Raw genomic sequence first — 23,824 nt, 5'->3', positions numbered from 1 at the left:
AGTGCGTTCAGTTTCATTCTGTGAGTTCGACAGCTTGACTAAATGTTGTTATTTCGCCTTACGCGACTTGTTCCTTCTTCAACTCGTACCTGTTTGTCGTGGCGTTACTCGATAAACAGGAAGCCCGGGATCGGCCGGTGTGTGTGTGTGCGCGTGTGCGAGTGTGCGCACACGTGTGTATGTGTGTGTGTGTGTGTATACGTGTGTGTGTGTGTGTGTTCATGCGTGTGACGGTGAAAGTCTGTGTGTGAGTGCATGTACGTGCGCGTGCGTGCGTGTGTGTGTGTGTGCTTGCTTGTCATGTAAACTTGGTCAAACGTGTTTGTGGGAAAAGGACGCCTGTATTTGTTGAACGGTTTATTAAGTTTCTTGCACTCTCTGTTAGAGAGGCGAGTTCGTGTTTTGCATTGTCACGTCATAGTTACACCAATGTCTGTGTGTTCGCCGAAAGGCTATAGGGTGGGCCTTGGTGGAGAAAAACAATTCATTAGCATAAAATAAACTCAATTCTAGAAAGAGAGTTTGTTGGTCCAGTATCGATGCTCTGGTTATACGTTTTGTTTTCCGAATTCACTTCTCTATTTCTCTCTGTCCCTCCCGCCCCTCCCCCTCCCCACCCGGACAAGAACTACACGCACTTCTCATATTTTATGTGCTGTCATGGCAAAAGCTTTTTGGAGCTGTTCTCGTGAAAGTGATTTCCTGTGGAAACAGCATGATGTTTGTCAACTTTTTCCCTTTCGTACACACAGCCACTTCCAGACTAATTGCGATCCAATGTAATTCTGTCAGAACGTGTCATTTTCTTTCTGGATGCGTCTTTTTGTGCTGTAGGTATTTGCTGATTAAATCCATGATTGATGGCTATTTCTCACGTTTTGCTGTCTCCGCTGGCACGAGCATCGTATTTCTACCTGTCTGATGAGTTTCTACCCACCTGCTTCGGAGAATAGTCCGTGATTTGCATGGAACTAATAAAAACACTGCGAAGTCTTGAATATAATAACAAATAAAGCAGCAATTTTCTGACTGTTTCCTGTCATTTCTACGAAGATCGACGAGGGATAATTTACATGTTCAAAAATTAGTTCGTGGAGTTTATTGTTTGGCTTCAGATTTACTTGTCATTATGTTACGTTGTATTTCCAATTTTCGTCTTTTAATCACTGTTCTATGTATGTTTGACTGTAATTACTAGTCTAATATTTCTGAACATTAGCTGCTGATATTCAAAGGAAAGAAGGAGCGTTTGGAATATATAATAAATGAGAGAAGTTGTCCGAAGCAGATAAACTGCTAACGTTCGAAAGTCAAGAATCAAAGAACAAGATGTGTTAATCAAGGTAACGTGCTTGGTTATAAACTTTAATGTATACTTAGTGCTAAACATATTGCAAAATGTGTATCACTTATAAACCGTCACACTCTTCTAAGCATCTGGCAGAATTATTCATGTACCTGTCAAAACTTAACAAACAAGTTGCGTGACGTGATATCAACTTGACTAAATGTAAAACAAGACAAAAAACAGACAGAGTTTGCTCAGTACGCTGTTAAACATAATGCAAACTCAATTTTGCAAGAAAAATATATCACTTAAAAACGCACACACAAAGACACACACACGCGCAGCTTCATAAATCATGTGCACAACCCAGATTGAAATCGTTCAAAAACTCGCCGAACCAGGGCTCCATGAGTTATCAGGAATCGTCTGAAAGCAGGGAACACGGCCCTCCTGCCAGGGAGATGAGATCGGCAACCAACGACCCATTATCAGATGTAGTCAGGTATGAATGGCAGGTGGTGGTTGGATGGTGGCAGGTAGAACTCGAGACCACCCCTCGTGACACGAGCGAGTATATCAGGCACAGTTTCAGCATCACTGGGCTTGACACACTGTTTCTCTTACTGTCTAAGGCCCAGAAATCACACTGACACCGTGGAACCAAGAGTTTCTTTCTTTTACTGTTTCTCTTTAGCTCTATAGACGCCAGATGCCGTAGAACCTAAAGTTTCTTTCTTGTACTGTTTCTCTTTAGCTCCATAGAAGCCACATGCCGTAGAACCAAGAGTTTCTCTTGTACTGTTTCTCTTAACTCTAGAAATCCACACACCGTAAAACCTAACGTTTCTTTCTTGTACTGTTTCTCTTTAGCTGCATAGAAGCCACATGCCGTAGAACCAAGAGTTTCTCTTGTACTGTTTCTCTTAACTCTAGAAATCCACACACCGTTAAACCTAAGGTTTCTTTCTTGTTCTGTTTCTCTTAGCTCGAAAAATCCGTCGCCGTAGAACCTAGTTTCTTCCTTTCCGAACAAAAACGCCGTGGTTTGGAGCTATTTTTGAATACGAACTGTTATTTCCTGTCTACTACACACACACTGTTGTTCTGTGACGCGGGAAGAATGGAATCCATTGATTTACTCCTGCTTTTTAACGCATCGCCGGTGGGAAAAAACAACAAGCAAACACAAATATGATGTCTATATTGAGCAAAGTCCAGCAGCCATTGAAAAATGTCCTTTTTCTTACAACGTTGTCTTTGACAATCGTCCATTCACGTCACCCGTACAAATGTGTGTGATTTTCGAACTAATACCGGCTTGTTGAAGGTTTCACTATGCATGGAGAGCCTTCTGTTGACGCGTTGTTGTTGGCCCAGAGTGTCGCAAATAAAGTTACTGTTAAGTAGCAAATAATCAGCATTGAAACATTGTATACATATATCTGACTGCGTGCAGCAAGTCCAGCGCTTAGCGACCTACTGATCATTTTAATCTTTATACACATAATAAAGTCTCCATTAAGGCATCGCTCTGTGTGTTTTTTTCCAACTCCTGGAAATCATCGCAAGACACAACAAACAGCGCTGTTGGTACGAGTTGGTGACAGTTTCAAGTAAACCTCTTCGGGTAAGAGATTAATGTGCTCAATCTGAAGGTCATAGTAGGGGCTGATGAAGTATATATATTGTCAACGTTGACTTGATAGCAGCAGGGTGTTTGTCGCCTCCGCTGTCAATTTGACCTCGGTGGCCAGAGGCTCGCATCTTGCCTTTGAAACATGCTTGAAACGTTGCGGAGTTTGGGCAAACAGCAAGCGCAGATCACACCGGGACCGGCGTTTCAGTCCGATGGAGACAGTTGCACATGCGTATTGTACGCGCACTGTGACGCCGTTTTGTCCGAGGATGTCAGAAAATTAGGCAGCAGTGGCATGAACTCTTGATAGCAACCAGTAGACAAGGTAACACTCCTTGTATGATATATCAGAACTGTGGTGGCTCACATGAGCATAACACTCCTTGTATGATATATCAGAACTGTGGTGGCTCACAGGAGCATAACACTCCTTGTATGATATATCAGAACTGTGGTGGCTCACATGAGCATAACACTCCTTGTATGATATATCAGAACTGTGGTGGCTCACATGAGCATAACACTCCTTGTATGATATATCAGAACTGTGGTGGCTCATAGGAGCATAACACTCCTTGTATGATATATCAGAACTGTGGTGGCTCACATGAGCTATGGAATATCTGTGGTCGTTCCTAAGACAGGATTGGGTCAGACGTCGTCCCGCGTCTTAGGCAGGAGCGACCTCTCGCTGACGCGCGTCTTGGTCTTGCCCCTGCCGGTGGCGGCGAGGTAGAGGGCGCTATCACAGTTGGTGGAGTCGATGGAGGCGCGGGGCGAGTACTTGTGCACCACCACCCCGCTGTCCTGGTCCGCCACTTTGGTCAGGTCCGTCTTACTGGTCCGCTGGTTACCGTTCTGCTGATTGTGGTGGTGTCCCCCGCCCCCCCTCTTCTTCTTGGCCTCACCACCACCACCCGCCTTCTTCCCTCCCCGCCCTCCGCCACCTCCTCCACCCCCACCCCCAATCGCTCCCCCGCGCTCTCCCTTCACGCCTTTGCTCTTGGCCCCCTTCATGAGCTTCATGTAGACGGTGCCGTTCTGCGAGTTGCTGGTGGCCAGGTCGCCGTGGTGGTTGTAGGTGAAGGAGTGGAAGCCGTCACGGGCCCGTCTGGCCACGCAGGGGCAGAAGGTCCTGACGAAGGTCCTGCGAAACTTTTGGCCCAGCGCGCAGTACAGGATGAAGTTGATGGCGGAGTTGAGGTTGACGAGGAAGTTGCGGACGGTGGAGAGTACCTGCCAGGAAGGGCTGGTGGTGACGGTGGTCATGGAGATGGCGTAGGCCATGTTGTAGATGAGGGCGGGGACCTGACACACGATGAACACCATCACCACCGACACCAGCATAATGGTCACGTTGTTCTCGCGGCTCTGCAACGACACATACACCGCATCTTTAATTGTTTGATCATGGATAGTTTATTATTAAACGCTGATAATTATCACTTGTTTCTAAAGATCATTGCATGAAATTAAAGTGTGTGTGTGTGTGTGTGTGTGTGTGTGTGTGTGTGTGTGTGTGTGTGTGTGTGTGTGTGTGTGTGTGTGTGTGTGTTTCTCTTTTAGTTTCATAATGTGTTTATTCGTTTATTTGCTTGTTAGTTTTCTTGTCTGTCTGCCGATTCTTTTTGCGATGCTTATATGTATAACTATATCACTGATGTATTATACCGGCACGGTGGCCTAGTGGTAAGGCGTCCGCCCCGTGATCGGGAGGTCGTGGGTTCGAACCCCGGCCGGGTCATACCTAAAACTTTAAAATTGGCAATCTAGTGGCTGCTCCGCCTGGCGTCTGGCATTATGGGGTTTGTGCTAGGACTGGTTGGTCCGGTGTCAGAATAATGTGACTGGGTGAGACATGAAGCCTGTGCTGCGACTTCTGTCTTGTGTGTGGCGCACGTTATATGTCAAAGCAGCACCGCCCTGATATGGCCCTTCGTGGTTGGCTGGGCGTTAAGCAAACAAACAAACAAACAAACTGATGTATTATAATAATTGTGTTCTAGATGTTTTAAGGACAGGTTGTAAGACTAGACTCCTCGCGCCCCCTAACTGGCGTAGAGGCGCGTCCCCCGGGTGGTGGATGGGGGAGCCTTCTCTACTAACTTCTGAGAGAAGGTCGCATCACTCTCGATGCCGTGAACCTAATTAGGATCTTTTTCTTGTTTCTTCTCTATTTCTGCCTCCCCAAAGTCCTTTTACTTTCCTTTTCTCACCCATAAAATTCTTCACTTATTACCCTTGTTAAGTGGTTCTTGTATAGAATATAGTCAATGTTTGTAAAGATTTTAGTCAAGCAGTATGTAAGAAATGTTTAGTCCTTTGTACTGGAAACTTGCATTCTCCCAGTAAGGTCATATATTGTACTAGGTTGCAAGCCCCTGGAGCAATTTTTTGATTAGTGCTTTTGTGAACAAGAAACACTTAACAAGTGGCTCTATCCCATCTCCCCCCTTTCCCCTATCCCATCTCCCCCCTTTCCCTCGTCGCGATATAACCTTCGTGGTTGAAAACGACGTTAAACACCAAATAAAGAAAGAAAGAAAGAAAGACTAGAGTGTTCCTAAAACCTCTGCCCTCATGAATTAAAGATCAGTCGGTCAGTCAGTCAGTCAGTCAGTTAGTCAGTCACTAGTCAGTCTCTCTAAGATAGCGCGCCTTATTACTAGAATTGGACTGCACCTTTTTCGGCATGTAACATGCGTAGCTGTTATTCTCCTCACGCATCTTTTGCCTAATTACGTTAACTGATCTCTCTCGCAGGATCAACACTTGGCCATGAGGTGAGCCTTATTTATTCCAACAGCAATTTGCGAAAAGAACGCGTGAGCGGGCATGGACAAATACGGCATCAATTTTTATTGTTTACGGTGTGTGTGTGTGTGTGTGTGTAACACATACATATTCGCATTCATTTGTTCAGTGCTTCTCAGAGGGGTGTGTCTGGTGTATTCATATGGTTGTTTCTTTGTGTAAGCCAAACATTGTTGTCTTTTTAAGACAGATAAACTAATACAGTGAAACAAATAGCCTGCGCGAGCATGTTTTTAACCGGGCAAAGAGAGCTAATAAATGGTGCGTCTTATGCAATTTCAAGAACTGTTGAACGGCAACCAAAGAAATATATGACGTTGCGTATATTTGTCCTTGAGTTTCAAGTGCAGTTTCAAAACTTTTGAAAACTGTTATTAAAAACTGGGTGGAAGTGGGGATAGAGGGGGGGGGGGGAGCTGGTATAATCAATTGAACTTTAACAAAGTTGTTTGCAGTGATAGAAGCAGTGCTTGTTTGTCTTCGCCAAGCATAGACGGGCGCAATGGCTTGGTGGTAAGACGCCGGCCTCAAAAGCGAAAGGTCGTGGGTTCGAATCCCGGCTGGTGGGTTAAGGTGGAGATTTTTCCGATCTCCCAGGTCAACTTATGTGCAGACCCGCTAGTGCCTTATCCCCCTTTGTGTGTACACGTAAGCACAAGACCCAAGTGCGCACGGAAAAGATCCTGTAATCCATGTCAGAGTTCGGCGGGTTATAGAAACACGAAAATACCCAGCATGCTTCCTCCGAAAGCGGCGTATGGCTGCCTTAAATGGCGGGGTAAAAACGAATACACGTTAAAATCTACTCGTGCAAAAACACGAGTGTATGTGGGAGTTTCATCCCACGAACGCAGAAGAAGATGAAGTCTTCGCCAAGCAAAGAAGATAGACGCAAATTTGCATGTTTTCTTTGCAAAGAGGACATCACCTGATCAGCGGACCGAGACAAATCAATTATCACCATCACTGATGTGCTACACACATTCCTCTTGCTGTGTTTTGCTAAAAGCGGGGAACCGTTCCCCCTTCAGTTTATACTGGCTCACCCGGGTTTGTGCTATTCTTGAAGGGAAGGAGATTCTGAGATCTCCTCTGTTTTGGCAGACATACTTCACATTAGTCTGAGCAAACAGAATTATCAGAACCTTGGGAAGACTTACGCGTGTTATCCCTATATAGTCAGCGGAAGACTAGTTTCTTCAGTTGAATAATTGCACATCATACCCAAAAGCAGTGACTAGCACATTTGCAAAGACGACTGAAAAAAACACCTGCTGGGACATTCTCATCTGGCCAGAACTGTTTGATTTATACTTCTACGTATTAGGGTTTGTGTTCACTGAATGTTTCCGGTATTTTTATGCCCAAAAACCAGCAAAGGAAAAGCAACCTGTCGGTTTTCATTTGCATCTGACAGGTGTTTGTTTGTATCTGACGAAAGCTTTGTAATGTTGTTGACCAACGATTTGTACAAATTTAAAACATTTTACAAATCACGGGGCGCGCCCCGCAATTTGTAAAATGTTTTACAAATCACGTAAATGCGCCCGATATTTTCTTGTCATCTCGAAAGTCCAGGGATCTATTAGCTTGGTGATAATTACAATGTTGAGAATTTTTTTGAGAACTCGCGTGCACATGTTTGTGATGGACACACCGACAGACAGACAAATCTGCGCTTATCACGCTTCGAAAACGAAAAAAACCAAACAAAACATTTGCAGATTTACTCGCACACTTTTATTTTCATATGAATGTTTGGCCTGGGATCCCTTTGTGGTTGACTGGGCTCTAAACAACAAATATTAATAATAATAAAAGGCATGTATTACTTTGTGGAATGCGATTTTTTTAAACATTTTTACAAATCGCGGTTTTAGGTTCGACGTAATTTGTAAAATGTTTTTACATTTTTACAAATCACGGGTTAAGAAATGTCTTCGCAGGTTTTTTCGCTGGTTGCTGTGGCAAAAGAACCGGTTTTTTTGTGTGGGATGTCTTCTCTTTCCGTTTGGATAATACAGGTTCAGACAACACTTACCAGAAATGTCAAATTCCTTTAAATCTCTGGATTATAAATGAATGTAAGAAGCACCTCGCTCAGACTGAAATCTAAGACGGTTTTTAAGAGATAAGCCCAGGTTGGAAGCTAATGTGATCCGGCCTTCAGCTCCTCGCCCACAATTGGTAATTTCCCTACAATAGCATGTCCGCTGTATTTTCCCGTTAAAATTTCACCCTCAAGGCGGAACCACATCGATTTCATGCTGAAACCCGTACTGGGATGGCGGGCAGGGGATTAGCTGCGGAGGAGGGGGGTAGGGGGGTGGGTGGGGGGGGGGGGTATACTCTCTTTCATTGGTCACTCAGTTCTATTGTTTTCGGCAATAGAAAAACATACTGGTATGTCATTGTACCTTCAAAGGCACGTCGCATGTCCTGGATACTTGAGTCTTGTATTCCCCGTAATGACGAATAGTCTCAGGAGCGAGTTTGGGCAGAACATCGCTGGAGTCCCGGTATCTAATCTGGTCAAAGTTGGTCATCATTGTTTGCTATACTTAAAGGGAAAACGGCGGTTTCAAAAACTTCTTTAAACTTCATTTGTAAAATGTCCACATTTCCCCTGGTTTAGGACAAGTTTATTTCAACCCCTCAAACCGAATTATTGACCTTTTGGAGCGATAGTAGACCATTTTATGACAAGGGAAAGTCCCTGCGACGTCTGGCTCTAAAAGGGTCATAAGGGCGAAACATTTTACAAATAAACACCTTTCCCTTGACGCGACTTTTCCCTTATCCCGCTTTGAACAGCCAGTAATCACCATTCATCTTCCTTGGGGGAAAGCCAGCTACGGCCGAGTCACGCCACCCGGTATGCGACTGATCCCGGGAGTGAACTAGTCGCATTAGAGCAACGAGGGACCGTTTCAAGGGGGTGTTCGGCGTTGCGTGACCCGTGTACGCGCAAAATGGATTGATGTTTGAGCAAATGGGATGAGACCTTTCACCGTCTGGAGTTTGCAGACAGGAACTAAACTAGTAGTGCGGAATTATAGATTTATGTACAGCCTTTTTCTTAGCTTTCTTTCTTCATTTTGTTTTTAAAGACTGTCGGTTGCGAGGTTATACAAGCCTCGTTGGCCTGCGGCTCTGTGTATAGGAGGAAAGATACATTATGCATAACTTGAAATTGTAACAACAGGTAACAGTAGCATGAACAACAACGCCAGAGACATAGGATCGTATGTGTTCTTTGTTTGCATGTCTATCCAGTGTTTTGTCCCCCCCCCCCCCCACATAGCATATTAACCCAACCTGTCCCAAGATAGGCCAATTGGTCCTAAGAGGACGTTAAAACTAATAAGTCATTCAGTCAGAGACAAATAGAACAGTCGCAAAACACGCACGAACAAACAGAGACAAAGACATATTTTCGTCCCAAGAAGCCACACTGACAGTCCAGACTGCAAGTTTCAGAGTGCTGTCTTCACGAGCTCCTACGGTTCCTTGCTGCCGAAGAATTCGTGTGAAGTGATCCGGCAATCGAGGAGACATTCTGACAGACCCATCCACCCTCCACACACAAAAAGAAACACACACACACGTACAAGAAAAAACAAATCTTTTTTGATGACAGAAAAAATGAAAACTGGATTCTCCTAAACAATTGTCTTGAAATAAGATATACAGTACGTGAAAGACATCGGTCCTTCTGCCAGAAATGCAGGTGGCTGGTTACTCCTAATCACGCGCACACTGGCCTTGGCAGCGCAAATGTTTTTGCTGTAAGCTTTCGACTGGCAGGAACTGACTCAAATTTCCCAGCAATAGGATCATGAAAAATGAAAATGTATATTGAAAAAACACCCACACAAGAACAATGAACGGTTCTAACAAATGGTCTTCATCAGCAAATAAATAAAGAAGAATAACAAGTCGCGTAAGGCAAAATTAATAAATTGAGTCAATTTGCCGAACTCACAGAATGAAACTGAACGCACTGCACTTCGTCATACTAATGTTCTCACCTGCCTGACGTTCATGTCTTTGCGCTGTCGCTGGGAGCGCTTGACGGCGACGACGAGGAAGGCGTTGAGGACGGCGAGGGAGCAGAGCGGGATGAAGCACATGACGAGGAAATAGAGCCAGCCGAAGTAGATCTTGTTGTACACTGAGTTCTCCGCCAGCAGCGTCTTGTCCACGCCCAGGCACGTGGCGTTCGAGATCGGGTTCTGCAGCTGTTGCAAGACAACAAGAGAAGACAGAAGTTTATTAAAAGACACAATCGCGGCAGTTGTTACAAGGAACCGAGAGAAGACGGAAGTTTATTGAAAGACACAATCGCGGCAGTTGTTACAAGGAACCGAGAGAAGACGGAAGTTTATTGAAAGACACAGTCGCTGCAGCTGTTACAAGTAAACAAGAGTAGACATAAGTTTATTGAAAGACACAGTCGCTGCAGCTGTTACAAGTAAACAAGAGTAGACATAAGTTTATTGAAAGACACAGTCGCTGCCGTAGTTACAAGGAACCAAGAGAAGACGGAAGTTTATTGAAAGACACAGTCGCTGCAGCTGTTACAAGGAACCGAGAGAAGACGGAAGTTTATTGAAAGACACAGTCGCTGCAGCTGTTACAAGGAACCGAGAGAAGACGGGAGTTTATTGAAAGACACAGTCGCTGCAGCTGTTACAAGGAACCGAGAGAAGACGGAAGTTTATTGAAAGACACAGTCGCTGCAGCTGTTACAAGGAACCGAGAGAAGACGGGAGTTTATTGAAAGACACAGTCGCTGCAGCTGTTTCAAGAAAACAAGAGAAGACGGGAGTTTATTGAAAGACACAGTCGCTGCAGCTGTTACAAGGAACCGAGAGAAGACGGGAGTTTATTGAAAGACACAGTCGCTGCAGCTGTTACAAGGAACCGAGAGAAGACGGGAGTTTATTGAAAGGCACAGTCGCTGCAGCTGTTACAAGGAACCGAGAGAAGACGGGAGTTTATTGAAAGACACCGTCGCTGCAGTTGTTTCAAGAAAACAAGAGAAGACGGGAGTTTATTGAAAGACACAGTCGCAGCAGTTGTTTCAAGAAAACAAGAGAAGACGGGAGTTTATTGAAAGACACCGTCGCTGCAGCTGTTACAAGGAACCTAGAGAAGACGGGAGTTTATTGAAAGACACAGTCGCTGCAGCTGTTACAAGGAAACGAGAGAAGACGGGAGTTTATTGAAAGACACAGTCGCTGCAGCTGTTACAAGGAAACGAGAGAAGACGGAAGTTTATTGAAAGACACAGTCGCTGCAGCTGTTTCAAGAAAACAAGAGAAGACGAAGTTCACCAAATCTGATACACAAAGGGAAGTAAGCGCTCTAAATGCTTACGACATGTGTAATAGAGTAGGTGAGAGTTATTCAGAACCATTCTCCTGGCACCCGAGAGAATATCACGCATTGAAATGAACAAGCGACTTTCATCCTCTTTTTAGAAGTTTGCCAAAGGCACAGACCTTCCCTTGTAAACGATTCGACTCAATATCTTGAGCGTGTCCATGGGAATAGGTCATCCTTCATTTTGAACACATTTCAAAGCGAAGAGACTGATTGCTTGCTGAGTAATAGCAAATAACCTACGTTAGTCCTTAATAGGACATATATCCTATATCCTTCCACAGACGCCCATGGGACAGAAACCATCATCTCTGGCGCTTGCTGAGTGAGATTTTTTTAATCAATTAATTTCGTAAAAAGCCACTTCTATACCGTGGCCATTTTCTTATACATCTGTGATTGCATAAGACAGGGGCAAGAAGACGATTATTTATGCTTACAGGACATGGTAAATTTCAGATACCAGTCTAGAAAAGAAGAACTCAAATAAGTGTTTTGGTTTTTGAACACTTTCACTAACGTCTCGTTTACACACAGAAACGTGGGGTTTGTGGTCGGGTTCTGAAGCTGTTGTTGGGAGAGCAACAACACGAGACATTTAATTTGAAGTCGAGGGCATGGTCTTCTACATGTGATAAATCAGCGCGTTTATTCAGAAAACCAGACTGTTATTTGTGGATTTGTGTGTGTGGAAGGAGATGTGATACCTTTGTTGCTTTACGACTTTCTCCGCTGACACGCTTTTTTTTTTAAATCGCCGCGAAAGTTTTTCGATTTAGCTTTTTTGTTGGAGTGATAGTATTTTGCATAAATATCTTGGCTTTGTGGGACAAAGTCTTTTTTTATGCATAAGCAAAACAACAACGAATCAAGACTTTTAATTAACAATGATTTGTTAACACTGGTGTAATAAGCTAACATATTTATACAGCAAACTGGTGTTAACTATGGCATGCGTTCTTGATTCGAGTAAATTGCCATAATTCCTTGAATTCTTTGTTACTCTTTAAATCTTCAGAAAGCCATTCCTGAAGAAACTTTTGGACAGAGAATCGTTGTTTATGTGTCTTCTTCCAACTCTAAACATGTGGCACGAACGACGGGGCTCTTTATTTATGCAAGAGATGGGATTAGACTGAAGTTTACTGTTGCCTTGTCTATATGCGAATGCACAGCATTAGAAATAAGGATTTATCTCTGTTGGGAAGGCCGGAAGAGATAATTAATATATGATATACAGATCTTTCAAGGTAAACAAGAGTTGATTCCAATGTAGGAATATTTCTTTTTCTTCTATTCTAGAACAGTTGGCATGGCAGTTGGACAAGATGAGATCAGCTTTATTTATCATCTTCTTCTTCAGCGTTCCAGAAATTCTGGTGACGTGTGAGCTCGTTTGCCCATTTGGGTTCCCCAAACTATACTCTGAGAGCATAGTCAGCTTCACTCCGCTTTCGTTGGGTAGGCATGCTGGGTATTTTCGTGTTTTCATAACCCACCGAACTCCGACATGGATTACAGGATCTTTTTCGCGCGCTTACGTGTACACACGAAGGGGTTTAAGTCACTAGCAGGTCTGCACATAAGTTGACCTGGGAGATCGGAAAAATCTCCACTCTTAACCCATCAGGCGGCAGCGACCGGGATTCGAACTCACGACCTCCCGATTAGGAAGGAGGCCGACGTCTTACCACTGCGCCACTTCGCCCGTCTATTTATCATCAAAATTGTGGAGTAGCTCTGATGAATGACTTTCTCGTGTTCTGTTGTTGGACAGATCTTGGGGATAAGGGTACTTGTCCACCCTCAGATTAGTAGATTTGTTAGCTGTCGGAATAATAGGTGAGCTACATTTGAATAACATTTTAACGCTTGATCTCTCCATTCTCCAGCCCTGGCCATAACATACACCAACTTGCAAGCACCAGAATGTGCAAGATAATCCCATTTTCCACACATGTTTACGCTCGAACTCTCCATTTTCAAAACCTGGCCTTAACATACACTAATAACTTGCAAGCTACCGAATTTGCAAGATATCCCCACCCCCCTCAAATTCCCCCACCTCCTCCCCCCACCCCCTAGCATTGTGGGGCAGAACGTGTCGGTCGGTAAAATGTTTTTTACCTACATTTGGATTGTCTGACTTCTTTCCGCCACTAGTACTCTGATCTCAGTCACTAGTACTCTGATCTCAGTCACTAAGGCGCCAGTGCGAATCAGATTAAAGCACTGCAACATCGAAGTCACAAGAAAGAAAGAAAGAAAAAAGAAAGAAAGAAAGAAAGAAAGAAAGAAAGAAAGAAAGAAAGAAAGAAAGAAAGAAAGAAAGAAAGAAAGAAAAAAAAACATGGGAAAGACAGAAAATGAGAAAGACAATTATTTACAACCCCCACCCACTACCCCCCACCCCCCAAGAAAAAGTTGTTTTGAGAGGCATTCTCCCATTCCAAGCAATTTGTCGAAGAAAGATGGAGTGCGAGTGACCGGGATCAGATTTCTCCCATGGTGAACCTGTGGCTCTGGGTACGGCCAGCTATACATTGTACAAACCACTGTATCGTGTTACCGCAAAACGCACAGGACAAAATATGACAGGAAAACTCGAAACTCTATTATCAGCTGCACCCTGTTGCCTTCACTGCTGCTTGTATATATTGCTTTCAGTATATCCCCCGAAAGCGGCGTATGGCTGCCTAAATGGCGGGGTAAAAACGGTCATACACGTAAAAACCCACTCGTGCAAAAAACACGAGTGTACGTGGGAGTTTCAGTACAGAAATGTGGCATTTAGCATATCTTACTTTTTACCGCTCCAATCACCAGGAAGAATGTATGAGTACTAAGTTTCAGGTTTTCTTTTTCTCGCCTGGTATGGGTTCAAATTGTTCGTTTTACAACCCTCTGGTTTAAGTAAATAACAAAATTCTAGTTGTTATTTTATTCGTGAAATTACATATCTGAGGGTGAAGTAATCGCATCGCAAGTCGAAGATGGATTTTCATTTTCGTCGTGTTAAGAGGTTTTATTTTGGACTAACTGAACATGATCCTATAGTGTCATTTTCACCCCCCCCCCCCCCCCCGCCCAGTGTTGTCATTTAATGTAAACCACACACCATGCAGGCTATACACTTTGTGGGGAAAAATGTGAACTGAGCATATGTACTTCCTTGTTAAAAAGGGAGAAGAAGGAGAATACACATCCAACAACAACTGGACATTAAAACAAATTCATCAGGAATTTGGATGTCACGCTTTAATCTTTTATGCAGTGTGAGGATTTTTCTTTATCCGGAATACTCCCGACGAGCCAAGATTTAGAAGAAGTCTGTCGATAAGCGAGTTCTCGCAAAAGAAAGACATATGGTCACGGGAAACAAATCTAACATTCAGATACTTTCTTATCAGATTTACAAGATCTTGTCTGAAAAAAACATCAAAACAACACCGTTGCTTATTCATCCTGGAAAGGGCTGAGAATCAAGATTATGTCCGCCATTCTGTAAATTCACTCTGCACGTCAGACAAAAAAGAAGCACAGAAACAATGATGAAAAAAGAAGACTAAAAGAAAAAGTTAACTAGTGCTTAGGGGATAGTTTGATACATGGATCGAAGATAAAGCGAATTTTTTTTTTTTGGGGGGGGGGGGGGGGGGTTAAATTTGAGATTTGTACGAATAAATGACCTTTGAAAAACCTGGGTGAACAAGTGCAACGCCCTCCGCTCAAAAAGATTTCGCTAAACACAAAAACAGATCTGTACTTGTACAGAACAGTAATCCGGATTTCGAAAGTTTTTGCTTTTTCCTTAGTTTTGGGGTACTGATTGTAAAATCACAGATTTTTTTAATTCAAAAACTTCAGGAGAAGGTAAGGACAGGGTGACATTTGACTGACTGACCATTCATTTTCACCGGTGTAGAGGAATTATGTTCACAGAAAAAAAGACCTGTTCGGAATCCATTTTCCTAACAGATTAACTGAAATATACGCTGACAAGAAACCCGAGACATCAACAAGGACCTGAAAGTGTTTATCTTTTAAAAGCAGTTCCCGTTCTCTGTCTCATAAATTGGCATTTGAAGTCTTCTACTGTTTTGTCAGTGATCATTATCTTACTTCAAACATGGTCTTAAACATAAGATGGGTGTACTGAGAGAAAGTTTTTTTTCAGTAAGTACATAAGATAGAGAGGATGTACAAAGGGATTCGTAAGGAAAGGCAATGCTTTCTTTCTGTTGAAGACTCGGATAATTGCGCGCCGCTGGTAAGTAAGGCATTGATGGGGTGATGTGTCATGTTTTGTCAAGCTTAGAGTCAACGGATGAGATGTGTCACTCTGCTGTGTCTTTTTACATTTAGTCAAGTTTTGACTAAATGTTTTAACATAGAGGGGGAATCGAGACGAGGGTCGTGGTGTATGTGTGTATGTGTGAGTGTGTGTGTGTCTGTGTCTGTTCGTGTGTGTGTGTAGAGCGATTCAGACTAAACTACTGGACCGATCTTTATGAAATTTTACATGAGAGTTCCTTGGTATGATATCCCTAGACGTTGTTTTCATATTTTGGATAAACGTCTTTGATGACGTCATATCCGGCTTTTTGTAAAAGTTGAGGCGGCACTGTCACACCCTCATTTTTCAATCAAATTGATTGAAATTTTGGCCAAGCAATCTTCGACGAAGGCCGGACTTTGGTATTGCATTTCAGCTTGGAGGCCTAAAAATTAATTAATGACTTTGGTCATTAAAAATCCGAAAATTGTAATTAAAATTATTTTTTTATGAAACGATCCAAAATTACGTTAATCTTATTCTTCATCAAGTTCTGATTCCAAAAACATATAAATATGTTATATTCGGATTAAAAACTAGCTCTGAAAATTAAAAATATAAAAATTATGATTAAAATTAAATTTCCGAAATCGATTTAAAAACAATTTCATCTTATTCCTTGTCGGTTCCTGATTCCAAAAACATACAGATATGATATGTTTGGATTAAAAACACGCTCAGAAAGTTAAAGCGAAGAGAGGTACAGAAAAGCGTGCTATGCAGCACAGCGCAACCACTACCGCGCTAAACAGGCTCGTCAATTTCACTGCCTTTTGTACGAGCGGCGGACTACGGTCATTGTGAAAAAATGCAGTGCGTTCAGTTTCATTCTGTGAGTTCCACAGCTTGACTAAATGTAGTAATTTCGCCTTACGCGACTTGTTTCTTCTTCTGTAGGTCTTTTTGCTTAGCTTTTTGTTTCAAGTATCTGTTACGTGTTTTAATTAATTAATTAATTAATTAATTAATTTATTTATTTATTTATTTATTTATTTAGAGAGAGAGAGAGAGAGAGAGAGAGAGAGAGAGAGAGAGAGAGAGAGAGAGAGAGACTCTTTCCCGCAGAGTAACACGAGTAGTTCTGATTCGACCCTCCAATCCGTAATTGATGGTATCAGGTCTTCCCATCAAAGAAACACCATACGCTGACGAATGATCGCTAATAGCACTCAAATACATTCATTACCCGAACACGATCGCATCATTATGAATCTACAAACACGATAAGCATTCTCCAATACCCTGTTAACTCATCGAACCAAATTTGCACTGTTATTAGCGTACGGTGGGCAGTTAATTAGCGGTAGTGAGATGTCTTGTTCTAGCTTAAGTAACAAGGCAGTTAATAAGCTCTGCAACACTAATTAGCACTACCGCGCTTTATTGTTTATTAGCACTCCCGCGCTTAAACTTTATCTTTTTCAGTTTTTAACAGGGCAATAATTAGCATTGCATGCATTGTTGCAATCCTTCAGCCCACACTCACGACATAGACCACTTTATTATCTCAACGAGGAGAAACTCGGGTGTGGTGTATACAGCATTACAATAAACAACATAAAACGTAAGAACATACGTAAAATATCGAGGCACAAATAGTCCAAACACAATAGTCCACTCATAATAGTCAAGATTAGGACGACAATATCAAAACAAATCTCTCTCTCTCTCTCTCTCTCTCTCTCTCTCTCTCTCTCTCTCCCTCCCTCTCTCTCTCTCTCTCTCTCTCTCTCTCTCTCTCTCTCTCTCTCTCTCGGACGCTGGCTATGCAATTTTTAGCTGAAGGCTCTGTGAATATTTATTGCGGCGTGTGTGTCTGACTATGGTAATGAAGGCGAAGATCCTACTCAACATGGCAGCAGTGTCTGTATTGAATAAGGCAAGAGACTGAAAGAGGATTTCGGACCTACGCATCAGTTGATTGCATCGCTCCCTGACATTTTTTTTCTTTGAAGGCGAGAGCCTCTTTTAAGGGAAATAGTAGACGTTATGTCATTTAAAAAAAATTCTTGTGTTGATTGGAAACACAGTTCACTGCCAAATTCTTTATTCTGCATGAAGGTATTGTTTGATTGTTCACATAAGTTTGATTGTTCACACACACACACACACACACACACACACACACACACACACACACACACACACACACACACACACACACACACACACACACACACACACACACACACACACACACACACACACACACACACACACACACACACACACACACACACACACACACACACACACACACACACACACACAGTAGAAAATACTGACTTGAATGTGACGATTCCGGTTTTTTTGGTGCTATTGTTAAAAGCAACAAGAGTTAGTAAATAACAACAAAAATAACGTAGGAGCGTGTGTTAACCCGTGATTTGTAATGTAAAACATTTTTACAAATCACGTCGAACCTAAAACCGCGATTTGTTTTCATGTCTTTCTTGTCCCATCGCTGAGAAATTCGGATCGCTTCCTCCCAGTGGAAAGCTAGCATGCAGCAACAGAGTCGTGCTACCCCAAAGTCAAGGGATCCATTAGATTTTTCTTTCTTTCTTTCCTTTATTGTCCCATCGCTGGGAAATTCGGATCGCTTCCTCCCAGTGGAAAGCTAGCAGCAACAGAGTCGCGCTACCGCAAAGTCAAGGGATCCATAATATATTTTGTTTCTTTCTTTTCTTTATTGTCCCATCGCTTGGAATTCGGATCCCTTCCTCCCAGTGGAAAGCTAGCAGCAAGAGAGTCGCGCTACCCCAAAGTCAAAGGATCTATTAGATTTTTGTTTTTCATTTCTTTATTGTCCCATCGCAGGGAAATTCGGGTCGCTTCCTCCCAATGGAAAGCTAGCAGCAACAGAGTCGCTGGACTCTGGGTGGCCGAGTGGTAACGCACTTGCGCTCGGAATCGAGAGGTTGCGTGTTCAGGCCTGGGTCAGGCCGCAATTTTCTCCCCCCTTTCCTAACCTAGGTGGTGGGTTCAAGTGCTAGTCTTTCGGATGAGACGAAAAACCGAGGTCCCTTCGTGTACACTACATTGGGGTGTGCACGTTAAAGATCCCACGATTGACAAAAGGGTCTTTCCTGGCAAAATTGAAAAGGCATAGCTAAAAATGTCCACCAAATACCCGTGTGACTTGGAATAAAGGCCGTGAAATGTGAATGCTCGCCCTAATAGGCTTGAGGTTTGCTGGCCGATGTGAATGCGTGATATATTGTGTAAAAAATTCCATCTCACACGGCAGAAATTAATATGTAAATCGCCGTGAGCTCTTGTGAGAAACGGCGATTAATAAATGTCCATTATTATTATTATTATTTACCCCTAAATCAAGGGATCGATTAGATTTTTTTTCTCTCATTTCTTTACTAGATTGTCCCATCGCTGGGAAATTCTGATCGCTTCCTCCCAGTGGAAAGCTAGCAGCAACAGAGTCGCGCTACCGCAGAGTCAAGGGATCCATTAGCTTTTTCTTTTTCTTTCTTTTCTTTATTGTTCCATCGCTTGGAATTTTCGGATCGCTTCCTCCCAGTAGAAAGGGTAGCGCGACTCTATTGCTGCTCGCTTTCCAGTTGGAGGAAGTGACCCGAATTTCCCAGCGATGAGACAATCTAGTAATGAAAAAGAAAGAAACAATCTAATAGATCCCTTGACTTGGGGATAGTGCGACTCTGTTGCTGCTAGCTTTCCATTGGGTGGAAGCGACCCGACTTTCGCAGCGTTGGGACAATCTAGTAATGAAAAAAAAAATCCAAAAAAATCTAATAGATCCCTTGACTTAAGGGTAGCGCGACTCTGTTGCTGCTAGCTTTTCATTGGGAAGAAGCGACCCGAATCTTCCAGCGATGAGACAATCTAGAAATCTAATAGATCCCTTGACTTGGGATGTGAAGCTAATGGGATGGGGGCGAAATGGGATAACGGCGATCCGGGATTGCGCCAAAATGGGATGTGGAGCTAATGGTACATGACATGGTGGTAAAATGACACTTGGCCTGAGAAATGTCACCAAAATGGGATGGGGGCGAATTGGGATAACGGCGAAACGGGACTAATAGATCCCTTGACTTTGGGGTAGTGCGACTTTGTCACTGCTAGCTTTCCACTGGGAGGAAGCGACCGGAATTTCCCAACGATGGGACATTCTAGTAATGAGAAAAAAAAAAGCAAGTCGCGTAAGGCGAAAATACAATATTTAGTCAAGTAGCTGTCGAACTCACAGAATGAAACTGAACGCAATGCCATTTTTCAGCAAGACCGTATACTCGTAGCATCGTCAGTCCACCGCTCATGGCAAAGGCAGTGAAATTGACAAGAAGAGCGGGGTAGTAGTTGCGCTAAGAAGGATAGCACGCGTTTCTGTACCTCTCTTTGTTTTAACTTTCTCAGCGTGTTTTTAATCCAAACATATCATATCTATATGTTTTTGGAATCAGGAACCGACAAGGAATAAGATGAAAGTGTTTTTAAATTGATTTCGACAATTTAATTTTGATAATCATTTTTATATATTTAATTTTCAGAGCTTGTTTTTAATCCGAATATAACATATTTATATGTTTTTGGAATCAGCAAATGATGGAGAATAAGATGAACGTAAATTTGGATCGTTTTATAAATTTTTATTTTTTTTTACAATTTTCAGAATTTTAATGACCAAAGTCATTAATTAATTTTTAAGCCACCAAGCTGAAATGCAATACCGAAGTCCGGGCTTCGTCGAAGATTACTTGACCAAAATTTAAACCAATTTGGTTGAAAAATGAGGGCGTGACAGTGCCGCCTCAACTTTCACGAAAAGCCGGATATGACGTCATCAAAGACATTTATCAAAAAAATGAAAAAAACGTTCGGGGATTTCATACCCAGGAACTCTCATGTCAAATTTCATAAAGATCGGTCCAGTAGTTTAGTCTGAATCGCTCTACACACACACACACACACACGCACAGACACACATACACCACGACCCTCGTTTCGATTCCCCCTCGATGTTAAAATATTTAGTCAAAACTTGACTAAATATAATGAAAAAAAAACAACTTAAAATTAACAGTCGCGCTACCCCAAAAGTCAAGGGATTTCGTTTTTATATTTAGTCAAGTTTTGACTAAATATTTTAACATCGAGGGGGAATCGAAACGAGGGTCGTGGTGTATGTGCGTGTGTGTGTGTGTGTATGTGTGTGTGTGTGTGTCTGTGTGTGTGTGTGTGTGTGTGTGTGTGTGTGTGTGTAGAGCGATTCAGACTAAACTACTGGACCGATCTTTATGAAATTTGACATGAGAGTTCCTGGGTATGAAATCCCCGAACGTTTTTTTTCATTTTTTTGATAAATGTCTTTGATGACGTCATATCCGGCTTTTCGTGAAAGTTGAGGCGGCACTGTCACGCCCTCATTTTTCAACCAAATTGGTTGAAATTTTGGTGAAGTAATCTTCGACGAAGCCCGGACTTCGGTATTGCATTTCAGCTTGGTGGCTTAAAAATTAATTAATGACTTTGGTTATTAAAAATCTGAAAATTGTAAAAAAAAAATAAAAATATATAAAACGATCCAAATTTACGTTTATCTTATTCTCCATCATTTGCTGATTCCAAAAACATATAAATATGTTATATTCGGATTAAAAACAAGCTCTGAAAATTAAATAAAAATTATTATCAAAATTAAATTGTCGAAATCAATTTAAAAACACTTTCATCTTATTCCTTGTCGGTTCCTGATTCCAAAAACATATAGATATGATATGTTTGGATTAAAAACACGCTCAGAAAGTTAAAACAAAGAGAGGTACAGAAAAGCGTGCTATCCTTCTTAGCGCAACTACTACCCCGCTCTTCTTGTCAATTTCACTGCCTTTGCCATGAGCGGTGGACTGACGATGCTACGAGTATACGGTATGGCATTGCGTTCAGTTTCATTCTGTGAGTTCGACAGCTACTTGACTAAATATTGTATTTTCGCCTTACGCGACTTGCTGTCCCTTGACTTTGGAGATGACAAGAAAATATCGGGCGCAAAAACGTGATTTGTAAAAATGTTTTGACAAATCGCGGGGCGCGCCCCGTGATTTGTATTTTTTTTTTAAACATTTTTACAAATCATGGGTTAACAGCGTGTTCATAATACTGTAGATGTACACAAAGGGATTGACATTTTCAACTTTGTGTAGCAAACCTCTCATAGAAACCAATTGAATCGATGTCGCGACTTTCGATCCTTTGCCAAATGACAGTTGATGGCAGGGTCGGCTTTGCAATCAGTTCTCTTTCAGGACAGTGCTATTTAGTACAGTCGAACCTGCCCTTAAGACCACCTGTCTAAGGAGACCACCCCAAAGTATCCCCAATGGTTTTTACGACTATATGAATCAACTGTCTAAAGAGACCACCTGTCTAAAGAGACCCCTTTCGCTCAGTCCCTTGGGTGGTCTCTTTAGACAGGTTCGACTGTATTAAAGATTCAATTAACTAATTCGCTGTTACTCTGCTAGACTTATGGGTTGGCATCGTATGCCAACCGGAGTTGTGTGGTGTGATCTATCCTGGGTAAACAGATTCAGTGAGTAACTGGGTAACTGAGTACATAACTCGCACGTCTTTCTGAAACTCCCTGGACTCGTTAGTCTCGAGGACACCTATTTCACTGTATCTTATTCAGTGTGCAGTTGTAAATGTCAACGTGGCAAAAAAAGTACTGTTTCTGGTAACTTGTTGTCTTCGACGGCGAACATTCGAAACAGTAGCTGCATTGTATAGACTGAAGGTATACATTTTATATCTTCCTTTTCTTCTGATTGTCACTGGTGTCTGTCTTATTTCCCCCATCTTTCTTTTTTATATTTAGTCAAGTTTTGACTAAATATTTTAACATCGAGGGGGAATCGAAACGAGGGTCGTGGTGTATGTGCGTGCGTGTGTGTGTGTGTGTGTGTGTGTGTGTGTGTGTGTGTGTGTGTAGAGCGATTCAGACTAAACTACTGGACCGATCTTTATGAAATTTGACATGAGAGTTCCTGGGTATGAAATCCCCGAACGTTTTTTTCATTTTTTTGATAAATGAGACTGTGCCAAAAGGTCAGGTGTCATGTCTACTGTCCCGAATGACACACGATTGCTGACATTTCACCATTGCCAACAGAATAAACAAATAAGAAATAGGTAGAAAATGAATGTGAAAACTGACTTTAATTGTTGATCAGTATTTTCTATACCACTAACAAATAATCTACTTGCACATAGCTGTTTGGCAAATGTATGTTGCATGGGACACACTGACATGAAAGTGGAAGATGTTTTTCCCTCTAGAGAAACTACATATCAAGTTACACTTTTTGTGCTCTTCCATTCCAGTTGGCAATCAATTGTTAACGCATGTTATTAGAAAAAATAGAACGAAAACAGATTAGATAGAATGAAAAATGTACTGGTGATGTCATTTGGGACATACTGACATGAAAACGTCACCTTTTGGCACAGTCTCAAATGTCTTTGATGACGTCATATCCGGCTTTTCGTGAAAGTTGAGGCGGCACTGTCACGCCCTCATTTTTCAACCAAATTGGTTGAAATTTTGGTCAAGTACTCTTCAACGAAGCCCGGGGTTCGGTATTGCATTTCAGCTTGGTGGCTTAAAAATTAATTAATGACTTTGGTCATTAAAAATCTGAAAATTGTAAAAAAAAATAAAAATTTATAAAACGATCCAAATTTACGTTTATCTTATTCTCCATCATTTGCTGATTCCAAAAACATATAAATATGTTATATTCGGATTAAAAACAAGCTCTGAAAATTAAATATATAAAAATTATTATCAAATTTTTTTTTTCGAAATCAATTTAAAAACACTTTCATCTTATTCCTTGTCGGTTCCTGATTCCAAAAATATATAGATATGATATGTTTGGATTAAAAACACGCTCAGAAAGGTAAAACGAAGAGAGGTACAGAAAAGCGTGCTATCCTTCTCAGCGCAACGAATACCCCGCTCTTCTTGTCAATTCCACGTGCACTGCCTTTGCCACGGGCGGTGGAGTGACGATGCTACGAGTATACGGTCTTGCTGCGTTGCGTTGCGTTCAGTTTCATTCTGTGAGTTCGACAGCTACTTGACTAAATATTGTATTTTCGCCTTACGCGACTTGTTCTTTCTTCTTTCTTTCTTCCTTTCCTTCTCTCTTTCTTTCTTTCTTTTTTTCATTCTTTCTTTCTTTTTATTTTTGTTTATTGTTTTTGTTATTTTTTTGTATTTACGGTATGAAATTCATATGTTCCCATCGACTTCCAGTACTACCTTAACTCTTCTTTTCTCTTCCACCTTATTACCCACCCACCCCTTGACATCCCAGCT

The 23,824-nt window shown here is 42.0% G+C and overlaps 1 protein-coding gene across 1 annotated transcript in view; it reads right to left on the bottom strand.

Annotated features, from left to right (window-relative positions):
* Positions 1-3,575: 3,575 nt before the first annotated feature.
* Positions 3,576-23,824, bottom strand: part of LOC138951119 (FMRFamide receptor-like) — a 27,370-nt gene continuing 7,121 nt past the window's right edge. The window contains exons 3-4 of the mRNA XM_070322770.1: positions 9,770-9,979; positions 3,576-4,295 (exon numbers count right to left, since the gene is read on the bottom strand). Coding sequence (XP_070178871.1) covers positions 3,576-4,295; positions 9,770-9,979 — 930 coding nt within the window. The remainder of the gene's footprint in view (positions 4,296-9,769; positions 9,980-23,824) is intronic.

This window comes from Littorina saxatilis, linkage group LG1 (assembly GCF_037325665.1).
Source record: "Littorina saxatilis isolate snail1 linkage group LG1, US_GU_Lsax_2.0, whole genome shotgun sequence".
Lineage (NCBI taxonomy): Eukaryota > Metazoa > Mollusca > Gastropoda > Littorinimorpha > Littorinidae > Littorina > Littorina saxatilis.
This window is presented reverse-complemented; position numbering and strand designations above follow the sequence as displayed.